Here is a 22,913-nt window from a genome sequence, read left to right as displayed (position 1 = left end):
TCCCTTCAAGTATTTATACAATTCTCTTTTGAAAGTTGCCATTGAATCTGCTTCCACCAGCCTTTCAGGCAGTGCATTCGGGATCACAACAACTCGCTGTGTAAAAGAATGTTTCCTCAGGCCGCATCTGGTTGCCAATCACCTTAAATCTGTCTCCCTGGTTACCGACCCTTCTGCCACTGGAAACAGTTTCTCATTATTTACTCTATCATAACCATTGGCTACTTTTAACACCCCGAAAAAATTAGCATTCCCACCACCAAAATTGAATGGTAGCGCCCCAAGAGGAAAGCGAGGCGCAACTGGAAGCTACTGGCATTCCTCCCCATCTTAAAGGGGAGGGGCCTTGTGCAGCGCGACCCGGGGCCCAGCTGGGCCACTGGGATCGGAGTGCCGGCAAAAGAGCCCGGCACTCAAGAGAAGTGCCGGGCTCATGGAGTGCAGCTGGCACTCCGCGGGGGGTGGTGGGGGGGCTGTTGCTCAGGAGGCCAGGGACAGCAGCAGAAGCAGGTGCTGGCAGGCGGCCAGCAACAAAAATGGCCACCAGGCATCTCGCCATTAAATAGCGCTGCTCCAGCCACAGGTAGGCCCCCCTGACTCCGTCGGACATAGAGTCCGGCAGTAAGTCAGGGGGCGCTACCGGTTACCGCCGCCGCTAACCTCCCGCTGAATTTCGCAGGTGGCGTTGGTGGCACCGCACCCGGGCACTAGTTGCTTTGCCCTCTTAGGCGCTAACGGGAGGCGCAAAGCAACCAAATTTTTCCCCCTTAGTCTTGGATGGGACGCAATTCCCTCCAGTTAAATATTTTGGCAACTGAAGCCATCGTCTTTGGCCCTCACCACGAATTCTATACCATCGCCACCCGCTTCATCCTCCTCCAAGGCCATTGTCTCAGGAATTATAGGAGGATGGACAAACATTGCAACAACATGCTAGTGCTAACTATCACAATTACTCGCCCTTCGTGCATCCACTCATTCTAATGTAAAGAGGATTTTACCCACCCGGCTGTTTTTAATGAGAGATTCATTCCGGGCTGGGTGATAGAACTGGAGGATCATCACATCATCCCAACATTCTGTTAGGAATATTCGTGGAATTACTCACAAAAAATTATATGATTGCATCCTTTCCATTTGTTGTGCTACTTACCTTTGATCCCAAAGATTTCATACCGTTTCAGGGTTTTCGTACTGGGCTGTGTCTGAGTCCAGGTGAACAATCCCGCAAGTTCAAAGGTGGGGTTTCTGATTCTCAGATTAAGGGTCCCCCAGTCCTCACGTATCCTCTGAGAAATGCCTGGTATATTATTGTACTCCTCGCTCCATTGTACCGCCCACCGCTGATCTTCTCTGTGAAAAGTTCCCAATAGCTTTGTAGTTTGTTGCCCTGTGTGTGGTCTCCATTCCCAGGCAATGGAGCCATTTCCAGGATTTTCCAGGCCTTTCAATACAAAGTTGCCTTCCTGATGGAAAAAATAAATATAATTCTGGTTTCCTGCAAGAAAGAAGAACCAACATTTTAAAATCAGAGAGCAACTCAAAGGTTTAACAAACACTTATATTTATATAGCACTTTTGATAAAGAACACCTTCCAAGACTGTTTGCACAGAGGGGGAAATAGGAAAAAGGATCAAAAGACAACAAGCAATGATGTGAAAGTAAGGAGATATGTCTGAACATTGAAAAAAAAAGGGTTTGGAGAATGTTTATAAAGGGGCACGGAGAAATTGAGAGGTGGAGGTATTTAGTGGTAGTTTCAGACTGTGGCTGAAGGCTGAAGACCAAAGATAGTCATGGAGGTTGTGGGAAATGGTGGAGGGGGAGAGCTGGGTGTCCTCAACAAACATCTGGAAGTTGAACCCTGTGCCTGCGCAGGATGTCATCAAGATAGATAAGGAAGAGGAAGGAAATATATATTTGGATACAACCAGCTGCCTTTATCAACCTGGTTTATTTTTTCCATTTCCACAGGTATCTAGTCTGATCATGTAACAAGGGCAAAGCAAAGCTCCAGAAATTTAGATGGACTTTCTTACACTCCAGATAGTGGGTGCACATTCTGGACCATTTTATACCATTGCCCAGTCACCAAATACCCCTAACACTCCAGGGACATTCTGGACCACTGCAATCTCTCCTCCTCCACCACATGCCACCTCTTAAGACAACCCTTCCCACAGTCTCCATTGTGATCTTTGATAACAAATGTAAAGGCCGGAATTTTCTTTACCTGGGCGGGTCGGATAGGGACGGTCGCCGTGGCAGGTCGTGACCTCGTTCCACATTCCATTCCTCTCCTGAGATCGACTTTCCCATAATGGCGCCTATTAAGGCAGCCCTGTGCGTTACCCGGCCCTATTAAATGGTGCGGGTCTGATGGCGGGTCTGATGGTGTTTTCAGCCGGGATATTTAAAGGAGCCATGGCCACATTGCATTTGAAGGTTCATCTAGGATAGTGCAGGCTCTGTACTGCAGCATTGGAGTGTTCCAAACACTTGGAAACATGACTGCACAGTTTCTCAGATGAGTCCCTCCATATGCTTGTGGAGTGAGACAGAGCTCGCAGGGAGGTCCTCGTCTCTTTGGATGGACGGAAGAGACCTCCCCAGCAGACCAACGGAGCCTGGTTGGAGATTGCAGAGGAGGTCAACAGCAGGGATGTTGCCAGGAGGACCTGGGTGCAGTGCTGGAAATGCTTCAATTATCTCATTAGATCAGGAAAGGTGAGTGCAAAACCACACTCAACTTCATCCTGCTGTACCTCTCATCACATCCCCATCACTCTGCCTTCCCAAGCCTGCTCCTGCACATCATTACTCCCATCAACATACCTTGCACATCCACCCATCCCTCTCACTCTATCTACATTATCACATCCCCATCTGACTAACCACCACTCACACTCACCCTCAGCCTAATGCAATCATACCAACTAACAGCACACAAGGAGGCCACTTGGCATTGGCACCCCACTCCACCATAGTCTCCCTCTACAGACATAACCCACACTTTCCTTACAGTCATTCCATCACTCTCACTCAAACTTCTCTTCTTTCCCACCTTGCAGGAGAAGAAAGCCCACAAGGAGAGGGAGAGAACCGGAGGTCGCCGTCCATCATTGGCCAACTTAAATGCAGCAGAGGATGTCCCCCTGGAAGTCTCAAAGTCTCAGAGCAGCCGAAAGTGGGAGACAGAGAGAGGAACATCTCAGCAACCTAGTGACAGAATTACATCTCATACAACCACATGGCATACAGCAGTCACTCATTTGGGGACTGATGTCAGCAACCAGTGAATGTTCATCATGTGCTTAATGGTATTGTTACTCATTCTTGATATAATATTTCTAAAACATCTCTTTACTCTCCCATAGGTCCATCCAGAGCCTCCCCAACTGTCTGGGAGGAAGAGGAAGACAAATCCTCAGAGGAGCCTCCAGGCCCTGAGGGTGCACCATCAGCAGACATAAGCGCACCTAACGCCAGTGCAGATACGCACACCTCGCTGGGTCCTATGCGAGATAGAGTAGTGTTGTCACCTGGTGTCTCACAAGTCACAAGTGAGCAAAAGGAGATGGTGAAGACAGGAACAGCAATGGAGACTCCATGCTGGAGGGCACAGGATTATCTCAGCTCTGCTCAGCTGCGTGCAGACGCATTGCCTTGGGGGCCATCGAGAAAGAGGGCGATCCTGGAGGCGCAGCAAGAAGTGCAGGAGGCTTTGACAGATTTTGCGACTGTGATGTCTGCAAATGTGCAGAGAATGGAAGAGTCCATCTCCAACATGAGTACCACTGTGTCGCAGGTGATGGCAGCTCTATGCTCTTCCATGGAAAGGATGGTCATCTTCATGGAGCAGCTGATGCGCCACTCTCAGGAGCACCTGGAATCTATGGAGAATAGATGGCAGATGCTCATAGACCTCCTCACTAGGAGGGATGTAAATGTAGACTTGGGTCCTCATGGCCCCACTGCTGTGTAGCAAGGTGATGTCCACCTCCTTGCTAGCAGTGATGTGTGGGTGTCCCATGAGAGGGATGATGGTGAGAGGGGACATGGAAGTGGAGGCTCCACTCAAAGTGCTCACACTTCTCCCATGTTGCCTCCCCCTCAGTCAGAGCCCCACATGCCTCCTGGGATCGCGATGGCCGAGTCTGCACCTGCACACTCGCAGGAGGAGCAGACTTCGCTGGGGCCAACACAGGCTCCTCGTCCTAGAGGACGTCCACCAAAAGTGTCTGTGCATTTCGCAGCAGGGAAATGATCAGCCTGCCTCTATCTCTGCTGAAGCTATAGGGGTAGCACCTCATAGAAGCACGAGTAACGATAGATTGCACACAAGTAGATTCACAAGGGTAAGCACTTGTGTGTTTTAATAACTGTGTGAAGTTTCCGTTAATCTGATGTCTCAGAAAAAAATTATTATTTTCACCATTTTCCGGTCATGGCGAATCCTGTCTGCAACTTTGGAAGTGGCTTAGTGAGTTGGAGTGAATGGTGAGACATAATGTTACCTCCAGCAATGGGGGTCAGTGTGAAAGCAATGGCTTGGTCATTGTAGGGATGCTTTAAAGTGTTGGTGTTGGGTGTTGGGAACCTAGTGCAGCATATGGCAGCCATATGGTTGTACTGTGTAAAGTTAAGTAAATCTGGACATGATGAGACTACCCGTGGCCTCCCGGACAGCAATGTGCTCGGGTGATGGTGGGATCTGGACCGCTGGTATGTCCTCCTCCTCCTCTGAAGAGGCTGTGCGCTCAGTGCCTTATTCCTCATGCAGCGCTAATACTCATGCTGCGCTATGTTGTGCAGGGTACAGCAGACCACGATGATTCTGGAGACCCTGGCAGGTGCATGCTGAAGGGCTCCTCCAGATCTGTCAAGGCATCTGAAGCGCATTTTCAGCATGCCTATTGTCTGCTCGATGACACAGCTGCTGGAAATGTGGCTTTCATTATATCTCTCCTGGGCCCCAGTACTTGGCCTCCTCAAGGGTGTCATGAGCCACGTCTTCAGTGGATATCCCTTGTCTCCAAACAGCCAGCCGGAAAGTCTGTTTGGAGCAGCAAAGAGCTGAGGGAGGGTGGAGTGGCGCAGGTTGAAAGAGTCATGGCAGCTGCCAGGCAATTTGGCGCACACATTCATGATGATCTTCCTATGATTGGAGACGAGCTACACGTTGAGGGAGTGGAAGCCCTTGTGGTTGACAAACACTCCTGGGTGATGATGGGGTGCCCTGATGGCCACATGTGTGCAGTCCATGATGCCCTGCACGCATGGGAAGCCAGCCAGAGTGGCAAAGCCAAGCACCCGCTCAGTAACACTGGCTTCATCAGTGGCAAGGTTGATATAATTGGCTGACTTGTCAAACAGGGCATCGATGACCTGTGTAATGTATCTGTGGGCGGCCAACTGCGAGATGCCGCAAATCTCTGCTGTGGATCCCTGGAAGGAGCCTAAGGTGAAGAAGTTGAGGTGTGGAGATGCCGGAGTTGGACTGGGGTGGACAAATGTAAGAAGTCACACGACACCAGGTTATAGTCCAACAGCTTTATTTGAAATCACAAGCTTTCGGAGCGCTGCTCCTTCTTCAGGTGAAGTGGAGAAATGCATAAAGACACAGCTTATATAGTCAGAGAATCATGTCAGATGTTTACAGGTAACCTTTCCAACTGCCATTTATCACACCTCGGCAGAGAGATAATCACAGCAGTCAAAGGTGTGAATGGTGTCCAAACAGGTCAGTCAGGGAAACATTACATCAAAGAACAATGAGGTGGGGTCACAAGGGGTCAAATATTGCGGATGCTGGGGTCTGTATGAAAAACATAAAAACAGACAAAAAACATTTTTTTTGGCTGGAAATCACAGCAGGTCGGGCCGCATCTGTGTAGAGAGAACAAGCCAATGTCGACTCGAGTCTGGATGACCCTGCATCAGGTGGGGTTACATGTAGCGTGACATGAACCCAAGATCTCGGTTGAGGCCATCCTCATGGGTGCGGAACTTGGCTATCAGTTTCTGCTCGACGATTTTGCGTTGTCGTGTGTCTCGAAGGCCACCTTGGAGAATGCTTACCCGAAGATCGGAGGCTGAATGTCCTTGACTGCTGAAGTGTTCCCCGACTGGGAGGGAACACTCCTGCCTGGTGATTGTTGCGCGGTGTCCGTTCATCCGTTGTCGCAGTGTTTGCATGGTCTCGCCGATGTACCATGCTCCGGGACATCCTTTCCTGCAACGTATGAGGTAGACAACGTTGGCCGAGTCACATGAGTATGTACCATGTACCTGGTGGGTGGTGTCCTCACGTGTGATGATGGTATCTGTGTTGATGATCTGGCATGTCTTGCAGAGGTTGCTGTGGCAGGGTTGTGTGGTGTCGTGGTCGCTGTTCTCCTGAAAGCTGGGTAATTTGCTGCGAACGATGGTCTGTTTGAGGTTAGGCGGCTGTTTGAAAGCGAGTAGTGGAGGCGTGGGGATGGCCTTAGCGAGGTGTTCGTCGTCATCGATGACATGTTGAAGGCTGCGAAGAACATGGCGTAGTTTCTCCGCTCCGGGGAAGTACTGGACGACGAAGGGTACTCTGTTGGTTGTGTCCCGTGTTTGTCTTCTGAGGAGGTCTATGCGATTTTTCGCTGTGGCCCGTCGGAACTGTCGATCGACGAGTCGAGCGTCATATCCCGTTCTTACAAGGGCGTCTTTCAGTGTCTGTAGGTGTCCATCGCGTTCCTCCTCGTCTGAGCAGATCCTGTGTATTCGCAGGGCTTGTCCATAGGGGATGGCTTCTTTAACGTGGTTAGGGTGGAAGCTGGAGAAGTGAAGCATCGTGAGGTTGTCTGTGGGCTTGCGGTCGAGTGAAGTGCTGAGGTATCCGTCTTTGATGGAGATTCGTGTGTCCAGGAATGAGACTGATTCTGAGGAGTAGTCCATGGTGAGTTTGATGGTGGGATGGAACTTGTTGATGTTATCATGTAGTCTTTTCAGTGATTCTTCGCCGTGGGTCACCATTCACACCTTTGACTGCTGTGATTATCTCTCTGCCGAGGTGTGATAAATGGCAGTTGGAAAGGTTACCTGTAAACATCTGACATGATTCTCTGACTATATAAGCTGTGTCTTTATGCATTTCTCCACTTCACCTGAAGAAGGAGCAGCGCTCCGAAAGCTTGTGATTTCAAATAAAGCTGTTGGACTATAACCTGGTGTTGTGTGACTTCTTACATTTGAAGAAGTTGAGGACATTGGTGACATTGACAGCCACGGGTAAGGCATGTCCACTCGCTCCTTTGGGCTGCAGGTTTTGCTCCAGCAACCTGCAAATGTCTGTGATGACCTGGTCTGATAGCCTGAGCCTCCTTTGGCACTGCTGCTCAGTCATGTTGAGGAAGCTCATCCTCTGCCTGCACACCCTGTATTGAGGGTATCGTCTCTGGTGTATTGCAGCACTAATGCCCTCTGTCCTGTGCAGCAACAAGTTGGTGAGCGGAAGGTTGCTGGTGTGATTGTTGGTGCTGCTGGTGTGCCTGGTGCTGCTGGTGTTGGGGCTCATCATGGTCCGATTCTGAGGACCAAGGTGAGACAGTATAAACGGCACCCATGCATATGTAGTAGATGGCAGGTCAGTAGAGAGGACAGAAGCAATCTGTCAATGGTGTGATAGGTTCTACCAATGAGGTGAAAGTGGATCCTGACTTTGCTGAAAACACTTGCAACCTCTAGAAATCTAAATCTGTGCTGACAATGCACTCAGCGACAGCACCTGCCTTAGTAAAGTAAGCAGGTGTCAGGTGGGAGTATTTATTGTGCTTTCCATGCTGTGCACTAATGAGCTGGATCAATAGCCACTGAACTTCCAGCTCATCCAGGGAAATTTGAAAGGTAGAGTTAAAAGCTCAATTACAGGTCTGACAATTACTAATAATCATCTAAATTAGCTCGGCTGCCTCTGCCGTTAGGGTCGCTGCCGCGCTGGCAAACGTGGCGGAGGGAAAGGCGTGTAGAGGCAGGATGACGGCGGGTTCCCGACCAGCTCCAAGTTATTTCAATTTTCACTCCCGACCCGCCTCCAATCCCACGCGCATGGACACCACAAACTGCCAGACAAAGAGTTCATGGACTTTTTTGTCCAAAACCAAGGCAGCCTCTGCCTCCTCTGCTCCCCCCTCTCCCCCATCTTACACACTGCTTAGCAATCGTATGGGGTAGATGAGGGAGGCATTTGCTGATCTCCCAAGGGTTGCTAAGATAAACCTGCACACACTTTGCCTCCTTTCGCAATCTTACTTTTACAATGCAGGCTGTCAGCTCTTCACTGCAAGTTTGATGGAGCATCAAGGTGGGAAAGTACAAAGATCTCTGGCAGCTGTTCACCCACTTTCCAAATGCCCATTAACATTGCACATCGAAATGCACATCGAGCATGCTGCCAACACAAGTTATCTGCACACTGCATGTTCACAAACTCACATATGTGGATGCTGGGCTTGGCTCCAGGGTGGCATTGTCTCTGCTTTTTCCAGTTGCAGCTTACAGAATTCTGCACGTGAAGAGATTTGTACCTGAGGGGACATCAAGTGCTCACTGACTAAATTCAGCAATTCCACACTCGCAGTGTAACTTTTTTTAGATCAAAGTGGGGAAGAAGCTGTTTCCTTTGCTTTTTCGTTAAAATCAATGCTCCTGAATCCCCTTGGACATTTTGTCCCTTCCCACGATCTGCAACTGGAGTTCCAAAATGAGCTAATTAACATATTATAATGCAGGCCAGTGTCTCTGCAGCCTCGAGTTTCCTGCTCTTGTACTCACAATGCACGAGCCCTCAGTTAGAATGAGAGTGATGAGGCTCCGATATTTCCAGAATCAGCTGAGATAGGCAGAGAAGAAGAGTTTCTCTGAGCCTGAATAGTGGAGACTTTCAATTACAATGTTTGCAGATGAGAATGACCTTTTGCTGTAATTTTTTGACATTCTGCCTTAGTATTCTGATTGATTCTGGGTCAGAAAACAAAACAAAATGGCTTCTGTACCACTCTGCTGTCCAAAAAAGCTTGCCCTGTCTCAGACTGTTTACTGAGGGTGTAGTTGAGACACAAACCAGGTAAGTTCCAAGCTCAATCCCAGGCTGTGCTGAGTTTTTTTTAATTCATGGGATGTGGGCGTCGCTGGCAGGGCCAGCTTTTATTGCTCTTCCCTAATTGCCCTTGAGAAGGTGATGGTGAGCTGCCTTCTTGAACCAGTGCAGTCCATGTGGTGAAGGTACTCCCACAGTGCTGTTAGGTAGTGAGTTCCAGGATGTTAACCCAGCGACAATGCAGGAACAGTGATATATTTCCAAGTCAGGATTGCATGTGACTTGGAGGGGAACTTGGATGTGGTGGTGTTCCCATGCACCTGCTGCCCTTGTCCTTCTAGGTGGTAGAGTTTGTGGGTTTGGGAGGTGCTGTTGAACAAGACTTGCAGTGCATCTTGTAAATGGTACCCACTATAGTCACACTGCGCTGGTGACAGAGGGGCCGCCAATCAAGCGGACTGCTTTGTCCCGGATGATGTTGAGCTTCTTGAGTGTTGTTGAGAATTCACATTATTTAACAGGATGTAGAGAGCAGGTGATGTTGCAGGACAGAGTTGGTGTGCAGGGAGCCCACATGGGAATTCTGAATTTGAAGCTTTGCTTCTTGAGTGCTGTTGGAGCTGCACTCATCCAGGCAAGTGGACAGGATTCCATAACACTCCTGACTTGTGCTTTGTAGTTGGTGAAAAGGCTTTGGGGAGTCAGGAGGTGAGTCACTCGTCGCAGAATACCCAGTATCTGACCTGCCCTTGTAGCCACAGTATTTATCTCAGGGTAGATTTTCTGAGGCTCTGCCCCACTGTCGAGCCTCCCACACAGGATATAAAGGAGGGGCTACTTCTGGCAACAAGAACAATAAGTGATAAGAATTTTCTATCGAGATTATAAATATAAAGAGCAAACCCTGAGTCACTTACCACTGGGCTCCAGATAGTACGGGACTAAAACCCGGGGCCTGTTTTGATAAAACAAAGCACATATCCAGTTCCCTCTGCCTCTGTCAGCTTTCTGAATAATCAGTCTCAATGATTTCTCTTCCCCATTCCATCCATTCCATGTTTTTTCTCCAACAGTTTTGCCATCACTATTGATCCAAACAAGTCTCATTGATTCAGTGACATCAGAGACAGAGCAGGTCAGGGTAACGGTGTCTCCCTCAGTCACTGCATCAGATGGTTCAGCTGTGACTGTGTAAACAAGGAAATCATTTAGATTTTAAACAATAACTTGATCACTGAAAACAACGGCAACATTCTGTCTCCTACCTTTAACTGTGATTAGTTTAATGGTCACCATTTTATATGGTCCCAGAGAACATGTGTAAACTCCTGCATCTTCAAACAGTACGGGGACAATCTTCACACTGAACTTTGTGCCATTAAACTTTGTCTCTGTGGGCACCAGTCGACTCCCAAAGTAGGTCCTGTTTACATTGATGAGCTGAGATTTCGAAGCAGATGCTATTTCTTGCTCCTGATTTTGAAGATGATGTGACCTCCAGGTCCATGCAGCATTGTTGAAAGTAGTATAAGCATAATAGCAAATCAGGTCGAGTTCACTGTGATCTGTGCCTGACCGATAAAGTGTGTAAATCTTCTCAAATAAAACTGCAATAGAGAGACAGAGAACAACGTGTTAGAATTTTAAAAGTTGCTGAGGTAGAGAGAAAAGCCAGAATAATTACCAGCCACAATTATATAAAACGTTTTTGTGTTTTGATCATCATAACCTAATTTGTCAAAGCTATGAACTGTTTAAAAATTGTACAGCTTGGGCGACTTCAATTCACAAAATACAACAGAAATTTATAAAAATTAAAACTTGTTGATATTTAATATGATGAGATTATTGTCCCATGGACGGCACCATGACATCACAGGCCCAATATTCTGAGGCTGGACCAGCAACCTGGGATCCTGCTGATGGCGGCCGCAGGTTGCTTAGAACTACATTTTGCACAGAGCGATGTTCCAAATATGGTTCCTTCAGGCAAGTGCAATCCTCATTTACATGGAATAATTATTCAAGAAGATCCCGTGCCGAATTTCATGAGTTTTGGCAAAATTCTGCCTCCAGTGCTCACCTCCCCCATGTAAAATGGACACATGTCTGCTCCATGGGGCTGGCCCACTTTAACATAATCCTTAAAGCAAGGTCACTGTTGTTTGAGTTGGTGGCAACTTGTAGGTTTTTTCACAGTGAACATCTGTCTCCATCTGTATTTAATAATTTTCACAGAATGTATACCTGTGCTCTTTCTTTCTTATTCTCTCTTTCTGCTAAAGGCTTTAAATTTTCTCAGCAAGACTAACCCAGAGTGTATTAATTGTTGTTGCAATACAACTTGGCAGCTGACAAAATTGGAATGTGGGGATTCCTTTCCTTATTGTCCAGGGAGCAATCATGATGCTTTCTTACAGAAACATGGTGTAATGTCCGCGTATAAATAATACACGAACTGCAGAAGAACGGTAATAACAGGTGTTTACTGGATAGAGGATATGCTGGAACTAATTGTACAAATGACTACACGGGTTTATATACAGATGTGGTCACTACTGGTACTGCAGTATACAGGGGCTGTAAAAGATAGTTCCTCTCTTAAAGGTACATACACGACAATTCCTCCCTTTTTAGATAAACAGTACATAACATTCATTTAACAATTAAACAACTAATTTACAATTACAGTTTCCTTTGTACTATTTACATCAGCTGAAATTAATCATTTATAAATTCAGTCTTTGAGGAGGCTTCCTGATCCTGTCTGGATAGCGCCTTTCTCGAGTATCCTGTTCTTTCGGCGGAGTCGATTCTGGCTCATTGACATTGGTTGGTTCGTCTGCTTCCAATACCACTGATTCTGAGGTAGAGGCAATTGGTACTTCGGGTTCATCACCAGGTGCATATGATCGTGGCATGGGTTTGACTTGTTCCTGTGACTCTAGAATCTGGTCAGCATGGCTTCTCACGATGCTCTCGCCAACGTCCACTGTATACATTAGCGGTCCCTGCCGTGTGCAGATCATTCCTGGCTGCCATTTCTCTGTTCGGTAGTCGCGGGCCAAGACTGGTTGACCTATCTTGAAGCTCCTGGTTGGCTTCTCATTTATGTGCTGGAATTGCTTATTCTCCACATCTCGTCTGATGTTTGGTTTGAGCAAATCCAGGCGACATCTTAATCTTCGGCTGAAGAACATCATGGCTGGAGCTTGGTTGGTGACTGCATGTGTCGCATTCTGGTAGGCAAACAAGAAATTATCCACCTTGTGTTGCAGTGGCATGTCATCATTATACATTGCTTTGATAGCTTTTTTAAAGGTTTGAACAAACCTCTCAGCCAATCCATTGGTGGCTGGATGATATGGGGCGGATGTATAATGCTTTCCACCATTATTCTTTAAAAACCTTCGGAAATCCTCGGACACAAACTGTGGTCCATTGTCGGAGCAAATCTGTCCTGGCAACCCAATCCTGGTGAAGATGGTCTGTAGGACTGCAGTAGTTTTCTCCGTGGTGGTGGAGGACATTTTGATGACCTCTGGCCATTTCGAATGTGCATCCACAGCGATTAAAAACATTGAGTCCATGAATGGACCAGCAAAATCAATGTGTACCCTTTGCCATGGAGATGAGGGCCACTCCCATGGGTGTAGAGGGGCCTGTGGTGGAGCGTTTTGGACTTTCTGGCATCCTGTACAGCTCTTGGTAATTTCCTCGATTTCTTTATCGATCCCCGGCCACCACACAAACGCCCTGGCTAGGCTCTTCATTTTCACCCCTCCCAGATGACCCTCATGAAGCTCATTGAGCACTCTATCTCTTAACTTGGGTGGAATTACCACTCGGGATCCACACATCAAGGTCCCCCGGTACACTGACAGCTGTTCTCTCCTTGGCGGGAATGCTGGCAACAGTGAGTCGCCATGTACTGGCCATCCCTTCACCGTCAAATCATAGACCAGAGAGAGTGTCGGGTCATTTCGGGTTTCCTTCTCTATACTTGCATTTGTAACAGGTAGACATTCGACTATGGTCGAGTGGAATATCTCCACAGGATCCACTGCAGGTGCTTCCTCCACCGTAGGCAGCGGCAGGCGCGACAGCCCATCAGCGTTTCCATGCTGTTTCGTGCCCTTGTATTCTACTTCGTATTGATGTGCCCCTAGAAAAAGGGACCATCTTTGCAGCCGTTGTGCCGTCATCACCGGAACGCCCTTCTTTGGGTTAAAAATGGAGACAAGAGGTTGGTGATCAGTCAGTAAGGTGAATTTCTGCCCGTGCAGATAGTGATTGAACTTCTTCACCCCCCACGCCAGGCTGAGGGCCTCCCTGTCAATCTGGGCGTAGTTACGCTCGGCTGAGGTTAACGAGCGCGACGCAATGGCTATTGGCTTCTCTGAACCGTCAAGGAATTTGTGCGACAGTACCGCTCCAATGCCGTAGGGAGACGCATTACATGCCAATCGAATCGGTAGTGACTGATTGTAGTGGGCCAATACTTCTTTTGAAGTGATTAGGCATTTACATTTCTGAAAGGCACGCTTACATTCATCACTCCATTTCCATGCTACTCCAGTTTGTAGCAGGGCGTTCAGTGGGTGCAGAATTGTAGACAAATTTGGCAAGAACTTATGGTAGTAGTTCACCAACCCGAGGAATGACCTCAGTTGCGATACATTGCTGGAGCCTTGACTACTGCCTCAATCTTGTCTGGGGACTTATGTAACCCCTCTTCATCAATCACGTGGCCACAATACGAGATTTGTTTCCTGAAAAACTCGCACTTGGGGCGATTGGCTCGCAGCCCATATTCCTGTAATCTAGTGAGCACCTGCTCCAGGTTGGCAAGGTGTTCACTGTCATTTTCGCCCGTAACCAGGATGTCGTCCAAATAACACTGGGTCCCCGGGATCCCTTGCAGGACTTGTTCCATCGCCAAATAGCCGGAGCTGATGCTACCCCGAATACCAGTCGATTATACTGGTAAAGACCTTTGTGAGTGTTTATCGTGAGATATTTTCTAGAGGATTCTTCTACCTCCATTTGTAAGTATGCTTGGGCCAGATCAATCTTTGTAAAGCCTTTCCTTCCAGATAGTGAGGCGAAAATATCTTCTATCCGCGGAAGTGGATATTGTACTGTGTGAAGGACTGGGTTCACAGTTCCCTTAAAGTCCCCACAGATGCGAACCTTCTTCGGCTCCCCAGACTTGCTGCTCAATTATTTTTTCATAACAGGAACGATGGGTGTGGCCCACTCGTTCCAGTCCACCTTGGACAGCACACCCGCACGCTCCAGACTCTCCAGCTCTGCTTTGACGGCTGGGCGGATCGCATACGGTACCGGTCTGTCTTTAAAAAATTTTGGATTTGCCTTATCTCCGATCTTTATTGTGGCAGTTATGCCTTTTAGTGTTCCAAGTCCTTGCTGGAACACTTCTTCGCGTCAGTTAGGATTTTTGACAATCACCCAGGTGTGATGTCGTCATCCTTTTTGTCAGCCACAGTCAGCGCCTGAATGGAATGCCAATCCAATTGTATTTTTCGGATCCATTTATGTCCCAATAATGGTGGTCCTCCATCTTGTAGTATATATAGATACAGTTTCTGTGTTTCCTTGCCGTTGTATTTAACGGGCACCCTTATTTTTCCTCTGGGGTAGACTTTTTGCCCCGTAAAAGTCTTCAAGACAATGGACGTGTCCTTCAAGGGTATGTGTGAGAATAGCCGCTCGTAGTCTCGTCGATTCATGACTGTTAGGGCTGATCCTGTGTCCAATTCCATCTTAACTTGGGACCCTGCTATCATGAGGGTGACCCAAATGGTTCGGTGATCCTCCTTTTTGATCACATTTTGTAACTTTAGACAACTTAGTCTCTTGCTCCCGGAGTCACTATCACTCTTCTGATCTTCGGAACTACTGTCCGTCATCTTTTGTACTTTCTTGTACTTTTCCTTAGTAGTTCTTTTAGTGTTGGTTTTCTTTCCCGACCTGCAGACTCATGCTATGTGTCCCACTTTTCCACATTGTCTGCATATTTTGTCCTTGAACCAGCAGTCCTTCTGGTCATGGGTTGTTCTGCCGCAGCGATAGCACTTTTCAGCTCCATATGCCATTTCATTGGTGCTATATTCTTGCGGTTTCTGTTGTACTTCTGCAGCTCCCCGTGCTGCTGCTTCATAGGATACTGCAACGCTGAAAGCCTTTTCTAGCGTAAGCTCCTTTTCCGAAAGTAGTCGTTTCTGGGTTCCTTCACTCTGGAGCCCGCAGACAAATTTATCCCTTAAGGTATCTGCCAGTCCTGCTCCGAACTGGCAGTGTTTTGATAACTTGCGTAGTTCCGTAAGATAGTCAGCATTACTTTCGTCTTTGTGCTGGTTTCTTTTATGGAACTTGAATCTTTCTGCTATCAGCAGCAGTGTAGGATTTAGATATTCCTGTAAAATATTGACAATTTCATCAAAACTTTTCTTCATTGGTTTAACTGGGGTAATCAAATTCCGCAATAGACCGTACGTTCTTGCGCCCATCAAATTTAATAATACCGACGCCTTCTTTTCATCGGCTACTTCGTTTGCCTTGCAGTACACTTCAATTCTTTCCACATACATGGTCCAGTCTTCTATTTCGTTGTCGAAAGCAGTGATGCTGCCACTCTTTGGCATTTTGGTGATTTAAGATGGCGCTTCCCGTGCTTTTCCTTCTTCCCCAATGGATTAAAATGGCACCTCCCGCGCTTTTCCTTCTTCCCCGCTGCTGCCAACGCTGCTCTTAGCATTCTAAATATTAATGGTGATGCCCTGTGGTCTTCGCGCACTTCCCTTGCGCTGCTGCCAACGCCGCTCTCGGCGGTCCTCGTGGCAAATGGCGGCGCTTCGCGACTTTCTGCGCGTCTCTTTTTGTTAATTTCTGCGTTTTATTCTTTCGTCGACGCTGAACACTACGCGTCTCTTTTCCTTCCCCTCTTCTTGGTTTCTGTAACGCTGCCCGACTCTTGAGCACCGGCCGCGCCCTGTGTGCTCCACCCTCTCTCTCTCTTTTCTTCCCGACGACGCTGCTCGGCCCCCTTGCAGAGCCGCTCGATCGAGCTCTAGCCCGCCGCAGTCCGGGAAGGGTCAGCACACTACCTGCTACCTGCCCGATTTGCTGGAACACCTTTGACTGGAGAACCAAGCCCAGCTCTCAACAGCCTCTCCTGCGATTCTCTGAACTCCGATGGATCACTGGGCGGTTGCCCATGAACGACGCCCGTTGCTCTGGCTTCGACCTCCAAGAAACTTCTTTTCAGGGATGGATCCCCGTGAGGTGGTGCAGAACTGCAGGTGAGTTCAAACCTGCTCGTCGCCAGGGTAATGTCCGCGTATAAATAATACACGAACTGCAGAAGAACGGTAATAACAGGTGTTTACTGGATAGAGGATATGCTGGAATTAATTGTACAAATTACTACACGGGTTTATATACAGATGTGGTCACTGCTGGTACTGCAGTATACAGGGGCTGTAAAAGATAGTTCCTCTCTTAAAGGTACATACACTACACATGGGGTTATTTTGCCTTTGAGCGATAGTGTAAAACGGGTGACAGCGAATTAGCAACATGTTTTACATCTCACAAAGATGACTTACTATCGCACAAAGTCAAAATTGCCCATCCACATTCTCTCCCACACTAAGGGGTCGACTTTCATTGACCCGTGGAGTCGGGATTGGAGGCGTGCGGGGGGTTAAAGTCCCGAATTCGGGGGTCCCGACACCATCCTGCCCAAAACCCGCCTCCATGTAAGTTTCAAAGGAGGCGGGTACCCACCCCGCACTGGATCCTGCCGACCCGAGGCGGGAAGGGGTTAGTGCCAATTAACTGCCTGTTAACAGGTAGTTAACAGGCAGTTTTTAGCCTAAACCCTATTTTGAAGCTTGAAGTGTGGGATTCCCGACGGCTCCAAACCACGCCAGGTTAGAGCAGGCAGGCCGTCGGGTTGAAGGGCTTGGAGGGGTCGAGATGTCGGTGTTCAGGTGAGTGATGGGTGCATGAGTGCAAAGGTAAGTGTGTTTGGTGTGTGTAAAGAAGTTTAAATTACCTGTACTTACCTTTACAGCCTTCCTTCTTCTAGGTTTCGGGAGTCCATCATTCAGCCGGCACAAAAAGCAGAATGGCTGCGATCTGTCAAAAGTGACAGCCTGCAGCTTTCAGTGCTGGTGAGATTTCTAACTGAGTCTGCATAGAAGGACTCAGGTTAGAAGTAAAATTGTCAGTGTTTGGCAGCTTCAAACAGCTGTGAAACACTGATATTCCATCTGTCAACACGTCTTGACAGATGACATTTCAGTCTGTGACATCACCTGTTGCCGGGTGGCCCTTAATTGGCCTGCTGAGCCCGCTGGGCGGGCTCAACAAGGTCAATCAAGTTAAAATCGCGTGGATTGGCCGCATCTCGATGGAGGCGGGACTACAACCCTGAAATTTGTAGTCCCGCCTCCTTCCCGACTTCTGAGTGAAAATCACCCCCTAAATCTCTGTTTCCCATCCTCAATGGCACACAGCAGCTCCCTGTCCCTCAACACATCGAATGTAACATCCTCATCAACATCCACAAATCACTCCACAGCCTCACCCCAATTTACCTCTGCAAATTCTGGCAGAATTTCTCCTTTCACATTCCCTGTCATCATCTCGCTGTCCCCTCCCTCCATTGGTGGCAAAACCTTCTGTTCCCTCAGCCCGAACCTCTGGAACTCCCTCCCTAAACCCCGCCACCTCTTGCTGTGTCTTCACGCACAAACTGAAAACATATCTCATTGACCAAGCTTTCAGTCACTGATGATTGATGTCCACTTCATTCTTCCTCAGTGAAGTGTATTGTTTTCTTTCTTCAAGATGCTACATTACTGAAACCATTTGCTGTTGTTGTTTTATACTCAGGTACAACTTATAATAAAACATGCGGCAATTCAGATTTTCTACCTTCTCATGTTGAACAGCTTCATTTACTTTGACAATTTTAGACAAGAAAAACAAATAATTGCTGTAACCTTGTTCCTCCCCCCCAACTGCCTCTCGACAGCTGGTGAAGTGGTTCCCCATTCAGTTACCTGTACAGAACCAGGCCACATTAAAACCATCTGCCCTCCCTCCACTCCCAATCTATTGATCTCAGATGTTAACAATCACAGAGCACCATAACTGCTGGTACAATTCTTGCACTACCAATGATGTTCAACCAAAGTCAATCATTATCGTTCCCTATGGCCGGAACTTTGCCTACCTCAGCGGGTCAGGTGTGGGCGGTGGCCATGACGGGTTGCGACACCACTGCAAGCTTCATCCCACTACTGAAAACAAACTTACGTTAATGGGGCCTATTAAACCCGCCCAGCGCGTTACCCGGTCCAATTAAATGGAACATGACTGGTGACGTCTTTCATGACGTGTTTTCAGCCGGGATCTTTAAAGGGACCACAGCCACATTACATTTGATTTTTAATCTAACATAGAGCTGTCGGTGCACTACAGCATTGGAGTGCTGCAAACACTGACAATGACTGTACAGAGGTGCAGGGCTGCACCCAGGTTTCCTGTGCTTATGGAGGGAATAATCACAGAATCACACACAGAATCACAGAATCTACAGTGCAGATAGAAGCCATTTCGGCCCATCGAGCCTGCACCGACACATATCCCACCCTATCCCCGTAACCCCACGTATTTAATCCCCTAACACTAAGGGTCAATTTATCATAGCCAAATCAACCTAACCTGCACTTCTTTGGACTGTAGGAGGAAACCAGAGCACCCGGAGGAAACCCACGCAGACACAGGGAGAATGTGCAAACTCCACACAGACAGTCGCCCAAGGCCAGATTTGAACCCGGAGTCCCTGGCGCTGTGAGGCAACAGCACACAAGGAGGTCCTCTTCCCTTCCGATGGGTGAAAGAGTCCTCCCCAGCAGACCAAAACAGCCTGGTTGCAGATTGCAGAAGAGGTCACAAGCAGGGATGTGTCAGCAGGACCTGGGTGCAGTGCCGCAAACATTTAAATGATCTCATTAGATCAGAAAACGTTAGTACAAAGCCACACTCAACTTCATCCTGCTGTGCCTCTCTTCACATCCCCAGCACGCTGCCTTCCCTACCTTATTCCTGCACATCCTTACTCACACCAAACTACTTTCCACGTCCAGCCATCCCTCTCTTTCTATCTACATTATCACATCCCCATCTCACCCACGACCTCTTCCACCTAGAAGGACAAGGGCAGCAGGCGCATGGGAACACCACCGCCTCCAAGCTCCCATCCAAGTCACACACCATCTTGACTTAGAAGTATATCACCGATCCTTCATCGTCGCTGGCTCAAAATCCTGGAACTCCCTGGCTAACAGCACTGTGGGAGTAACTTCACCACTCGGACTGCAGCAGTTCAAGAAGGTGGCTCACCACCACCTTTTCGAGGGCAATTAGCGATGGGCAATAAATGCTGGCCTTGCCACCGATGCCCACATCCCATAAACAAATAAAAAGAAAACTAGCCACCCCTCACACTCACCCTCATCCTAGTGCAACTAACAACACACAAGGGTGTTTCATCTAATGTTTATGTAAAGTTTCTGTTCGTGTGATATCAAACATAAAATTCTTTATTTTCAACACTTTCCAGTCTTGGACACATTTATGTGCAAATTTGGAAGTGGCTTAGTGAGTTGCAGTGAATGGTGAGACATAACGTTACCACCCACCCCCCACCCCCCCCCCCCACCCCATGCCCCCACTCGCAATGGTGATGAGTGTGGTTTGGTCATTGTAGGGATGCTTTGTGGTGCTGGTGTGGGGTGGTGCCAACCTGGTGCGTCATGCGGCAGCCATATAGGTGTACAGCTTAAAGTTAACTAAATCTGGCCATGATGAGGGCATCCCTGGCCTCCTGGGCAGCAATGTGCTCAGGTGCTGATGCGCTCTGTCCTGTGCAGCATCAGGTGATTGCAGAGAAGGTTGGTGTTGTTGGTGCTGCTGGTGTTGGGGCTCATCGTGGTCCAATTCTGAGGACCAGGTTGAGACAGTATAAATGGCCCCCATGTTGATGGAATAGATGGCAGGTGAAGTACAGATAACAGAAGCATTCTGTCAATGGTGAGAGATAGTGTGGAGATGCCGGAGTTGGACTTGGGTGGACAAATGTAAGAAGTCACACAACACCAGGTTATAGTCCAACAGCTTTATTTGAAATCACAAGCTTTCGAAGTGCTGCTCCTTCGTCAGGTGAAGTGGAGAGATGCATAAAAACACAGCTTATATAGTCAGAGAATAATGTCAGATGTTTACAGGTAATCTTTCTAACTGCCATTTATCACACCTCGGCAGAGAGATAATCACAGCAAACAAAGGTGTGAATGGTGTCCAAACAGGTCAGTCAGGAAAACATTACATGCTCTCATCCCACGTACTCCCCGCGTGGGAGACTTCTACTGCCTCCCAAAAGACCTATGTGATCTCATCCCACGTACTCCCCGCGTGGGAGACTTCTACTGCCTCCCAAAGATACACAAAGCCAACACACCTGGACGTCCTATCGTATCAGGCAATGGAACCCTGTATGAGAACCTCTCTGGATACATCGAGGGCATCCTGAAACCCATCGTACAGGGAACCCCCAGCTTCTGTCGCGACACTACAGACTTCTTACAGAAACTCAGCACCCACGGACCAGTTGAACCAGGAACACTCCTCGCCACGATGGACATCTCGGCACTCTACACCAGTATCCTCCACGATGACGGCATCGCTGCGACAGCCTCAGTACTCAACACCAACAACAGCCAATCTCCAGACGCCATCCTACAACTCATCTGCTTCATCCTTGACCACAATGTCTTCACCTTCGACAACCAGTTTTTTACCCAAACACACGGAACAGCCATGGGGACCAAATTCGCACCCCAATACGCCAACATCTTCATGCAGAAGTTTGAGCAAGGCTTCTTCGCTGCACAGGACCTCCAACCAACGCTATACACCAGATACATCGACGACATTTTTTTCCTATGGACCCATGGCGAAGAATCACTGAAAAGACTACACGATAACATCAACAAGTTCCATCCCACCATCAAACTCACCATGGACTACTCCTCAGAATCGGTTTCATTCTTGGACACACGAATCTCCATCAAAGACGGATACCTCAGCACTTCACTCTACCGCAAGCCCACGGACAACCTCAGGATGCTCCACTTCTCCAGCTTCCACCCTAACCACGTTAAAGAAGCCATCCCCTATGGACAAGCCCTGCGAATACACAGGATCTGCACAGACGAGGAGGAACGCGATGGACACCTACAGACGCTGAAAGATGCCCTCGTAAGAACGGGATATGACACTCGACTCGTCGACCGACAGTTCCGACGGGCCACAGCGAAAAATCGCATAGACCTCCTCAGAAGACAAACACGGGACACAACCAACAGAGTACCCTTCGTCGTCCAGTACTTCCCCGGAGCGGAGAAACTACGCCATGTTCCTTGCAGCCTTCAACATGTCATCGATGACGATGAACACCTCGCTAAGGCCATCCCCACGCCTCCACTACTCGCCTTCAAACAGCCGCCTAACCTCAAACAGACCATCGTTCGCAGCAAATTACCCAGCTTTCAGGAGAACAGCAACCACGACACCACACAACCCTGCCACAGCAACCTCTGCAAGACATGCCAGATCATCAACACAGATACCATCATCATACGTGAGGACACCACCCACCAGGTACATGGTACATACTCATGTGACTCGGCCAACGTTGTCTACCTCATACGTTGCAGGAAAGGATGCCCCGGAGCATGGTACATCGGTGAGACCATGCAGACACTACGACAACGGATGAATGGACACCGCGCAACAATCACCAGGCAGGAGTGTTCCCTCCCAGTCGGGGAACACTTCAGCAGTCAAGGACATTCAGCCTCCGATCTTTGGGTAAGCATTCTCCAAGGCGGCCTTCGAGACACATGACAACGCAAAATCATCGAGCAGAAACTGATAGCCAAGTTCCGCACCCATGAGGATGACCTGAACCGGGATCTTGGGTTCATGTCACACTACATGTAACCCCACCTGACGTAGGGTCATCCAGACTCGAGTCGTCATTGGCTTGTTCTCTCCACACAGATGTGGCCGGACCTGCTGTGATTTCTAGCAAAAAAAATGTTTTTTGTCTTTTTTTGTTTTTCATACAGACCCCAGCATCTGCAACATTTGACCCCTTGTGACCCCAACTCATTGTTCTTTGATGTAATGTTTTCCTGACTGACCTGTTTGGACACCATTCACACCTTTGTTTGCTGTGATTATCTCTCTGCCGAGGTGTGATAAATGGCAGTTAGAAAGATTACCTGTAAACATCTGACATTATTCTCTGACTATATAAGCTGTGTTTTTATGCATCTCTCCACTTCACCTGACGAAGGAGCAGCGCTCCGAAAGCTTGTGATTTCAAATAAAGCTGTTGGACTATAACCTGGTGTTGTGTGACTTCTTACAATGGTGAGAGAGTTCTTCCAATGAGGTGAGACTGGATGGAGACTTTGCTGGAAACATTTGCTGCCTGCAGAATCTGTGCTGGAAATAAACTGAGCAACAGTTTCTGCCTGAGGAAAGTGATCATCTGTCAGGTGGGAGCTTTTACTATATATTAGATGCTGTCAAGCAATCAGCTGGAGCAACGGCCATGGAACTCCCGCCTCAGGTTGACAGACGTGCTTCCCGAGCAATGTGGTTGCCGTGGCCGTGCAGTTAAAAAAGACTGTTAATGGTCTGACAACTAACTGTTAATCATCTCAATTGGGC

At 48.1% G+C, this 22,913-nt stretch overlaps 1 protein-coding gene across 4 annotated transcripts in view; it reads right to left on the bottom strand.

Annotated features, from left to right (window-relative positions):
* The window catches only part of LOC147114232 (uncharacterized), a 99,435-nt gene that overhangs the window by 58,279 nt on the left and 18,243 nt on the right, over positions 1–22,913 (bottom strand). For all 4 annotated transcript variants that reach the window (XM_085995908.1, XM_085995910.1, XM_085995907.1 and 1 more), the window contains 3 exons: positions 10,340–10,681; positions 9,992–10,261; positions 1,154–1,498 (listed from right to left, as the gene is read on the bottom strand). In XM_085995908.1, coding sequence (XP_085852034.1) covers positions 1,154–1,498; positions 9,992–10,261; positions 10,340–10,681 — 957 coding nt within the window. The remainder of the gene's footprint in view (positions 1–1,153; positions 1,499–9,991; positions 10,262–10,339; positions 10,682–22,913) is intronic.

Source organism: Somniosus microcephalus, chromosome 8 (genome assembly GCF_052327205.1).
Source record: "Somniosus microcephalus isolate GS21.2 chromosome 8, FLI_Smic_1.0, whole genome shotgun sequence".
In the NCBI taxonomy this organism is placed as follows: Eukaryota; Metazoa; Chordata; class Chondrichthyes; order Squaliformes; family Somniosidae; genus Somniosus; species Somniosus microcephalus.
Note: the sequence above shows the minus strand (reverse complement) of the source record. Positions and strands in the feature narration are given on the sequence as shown.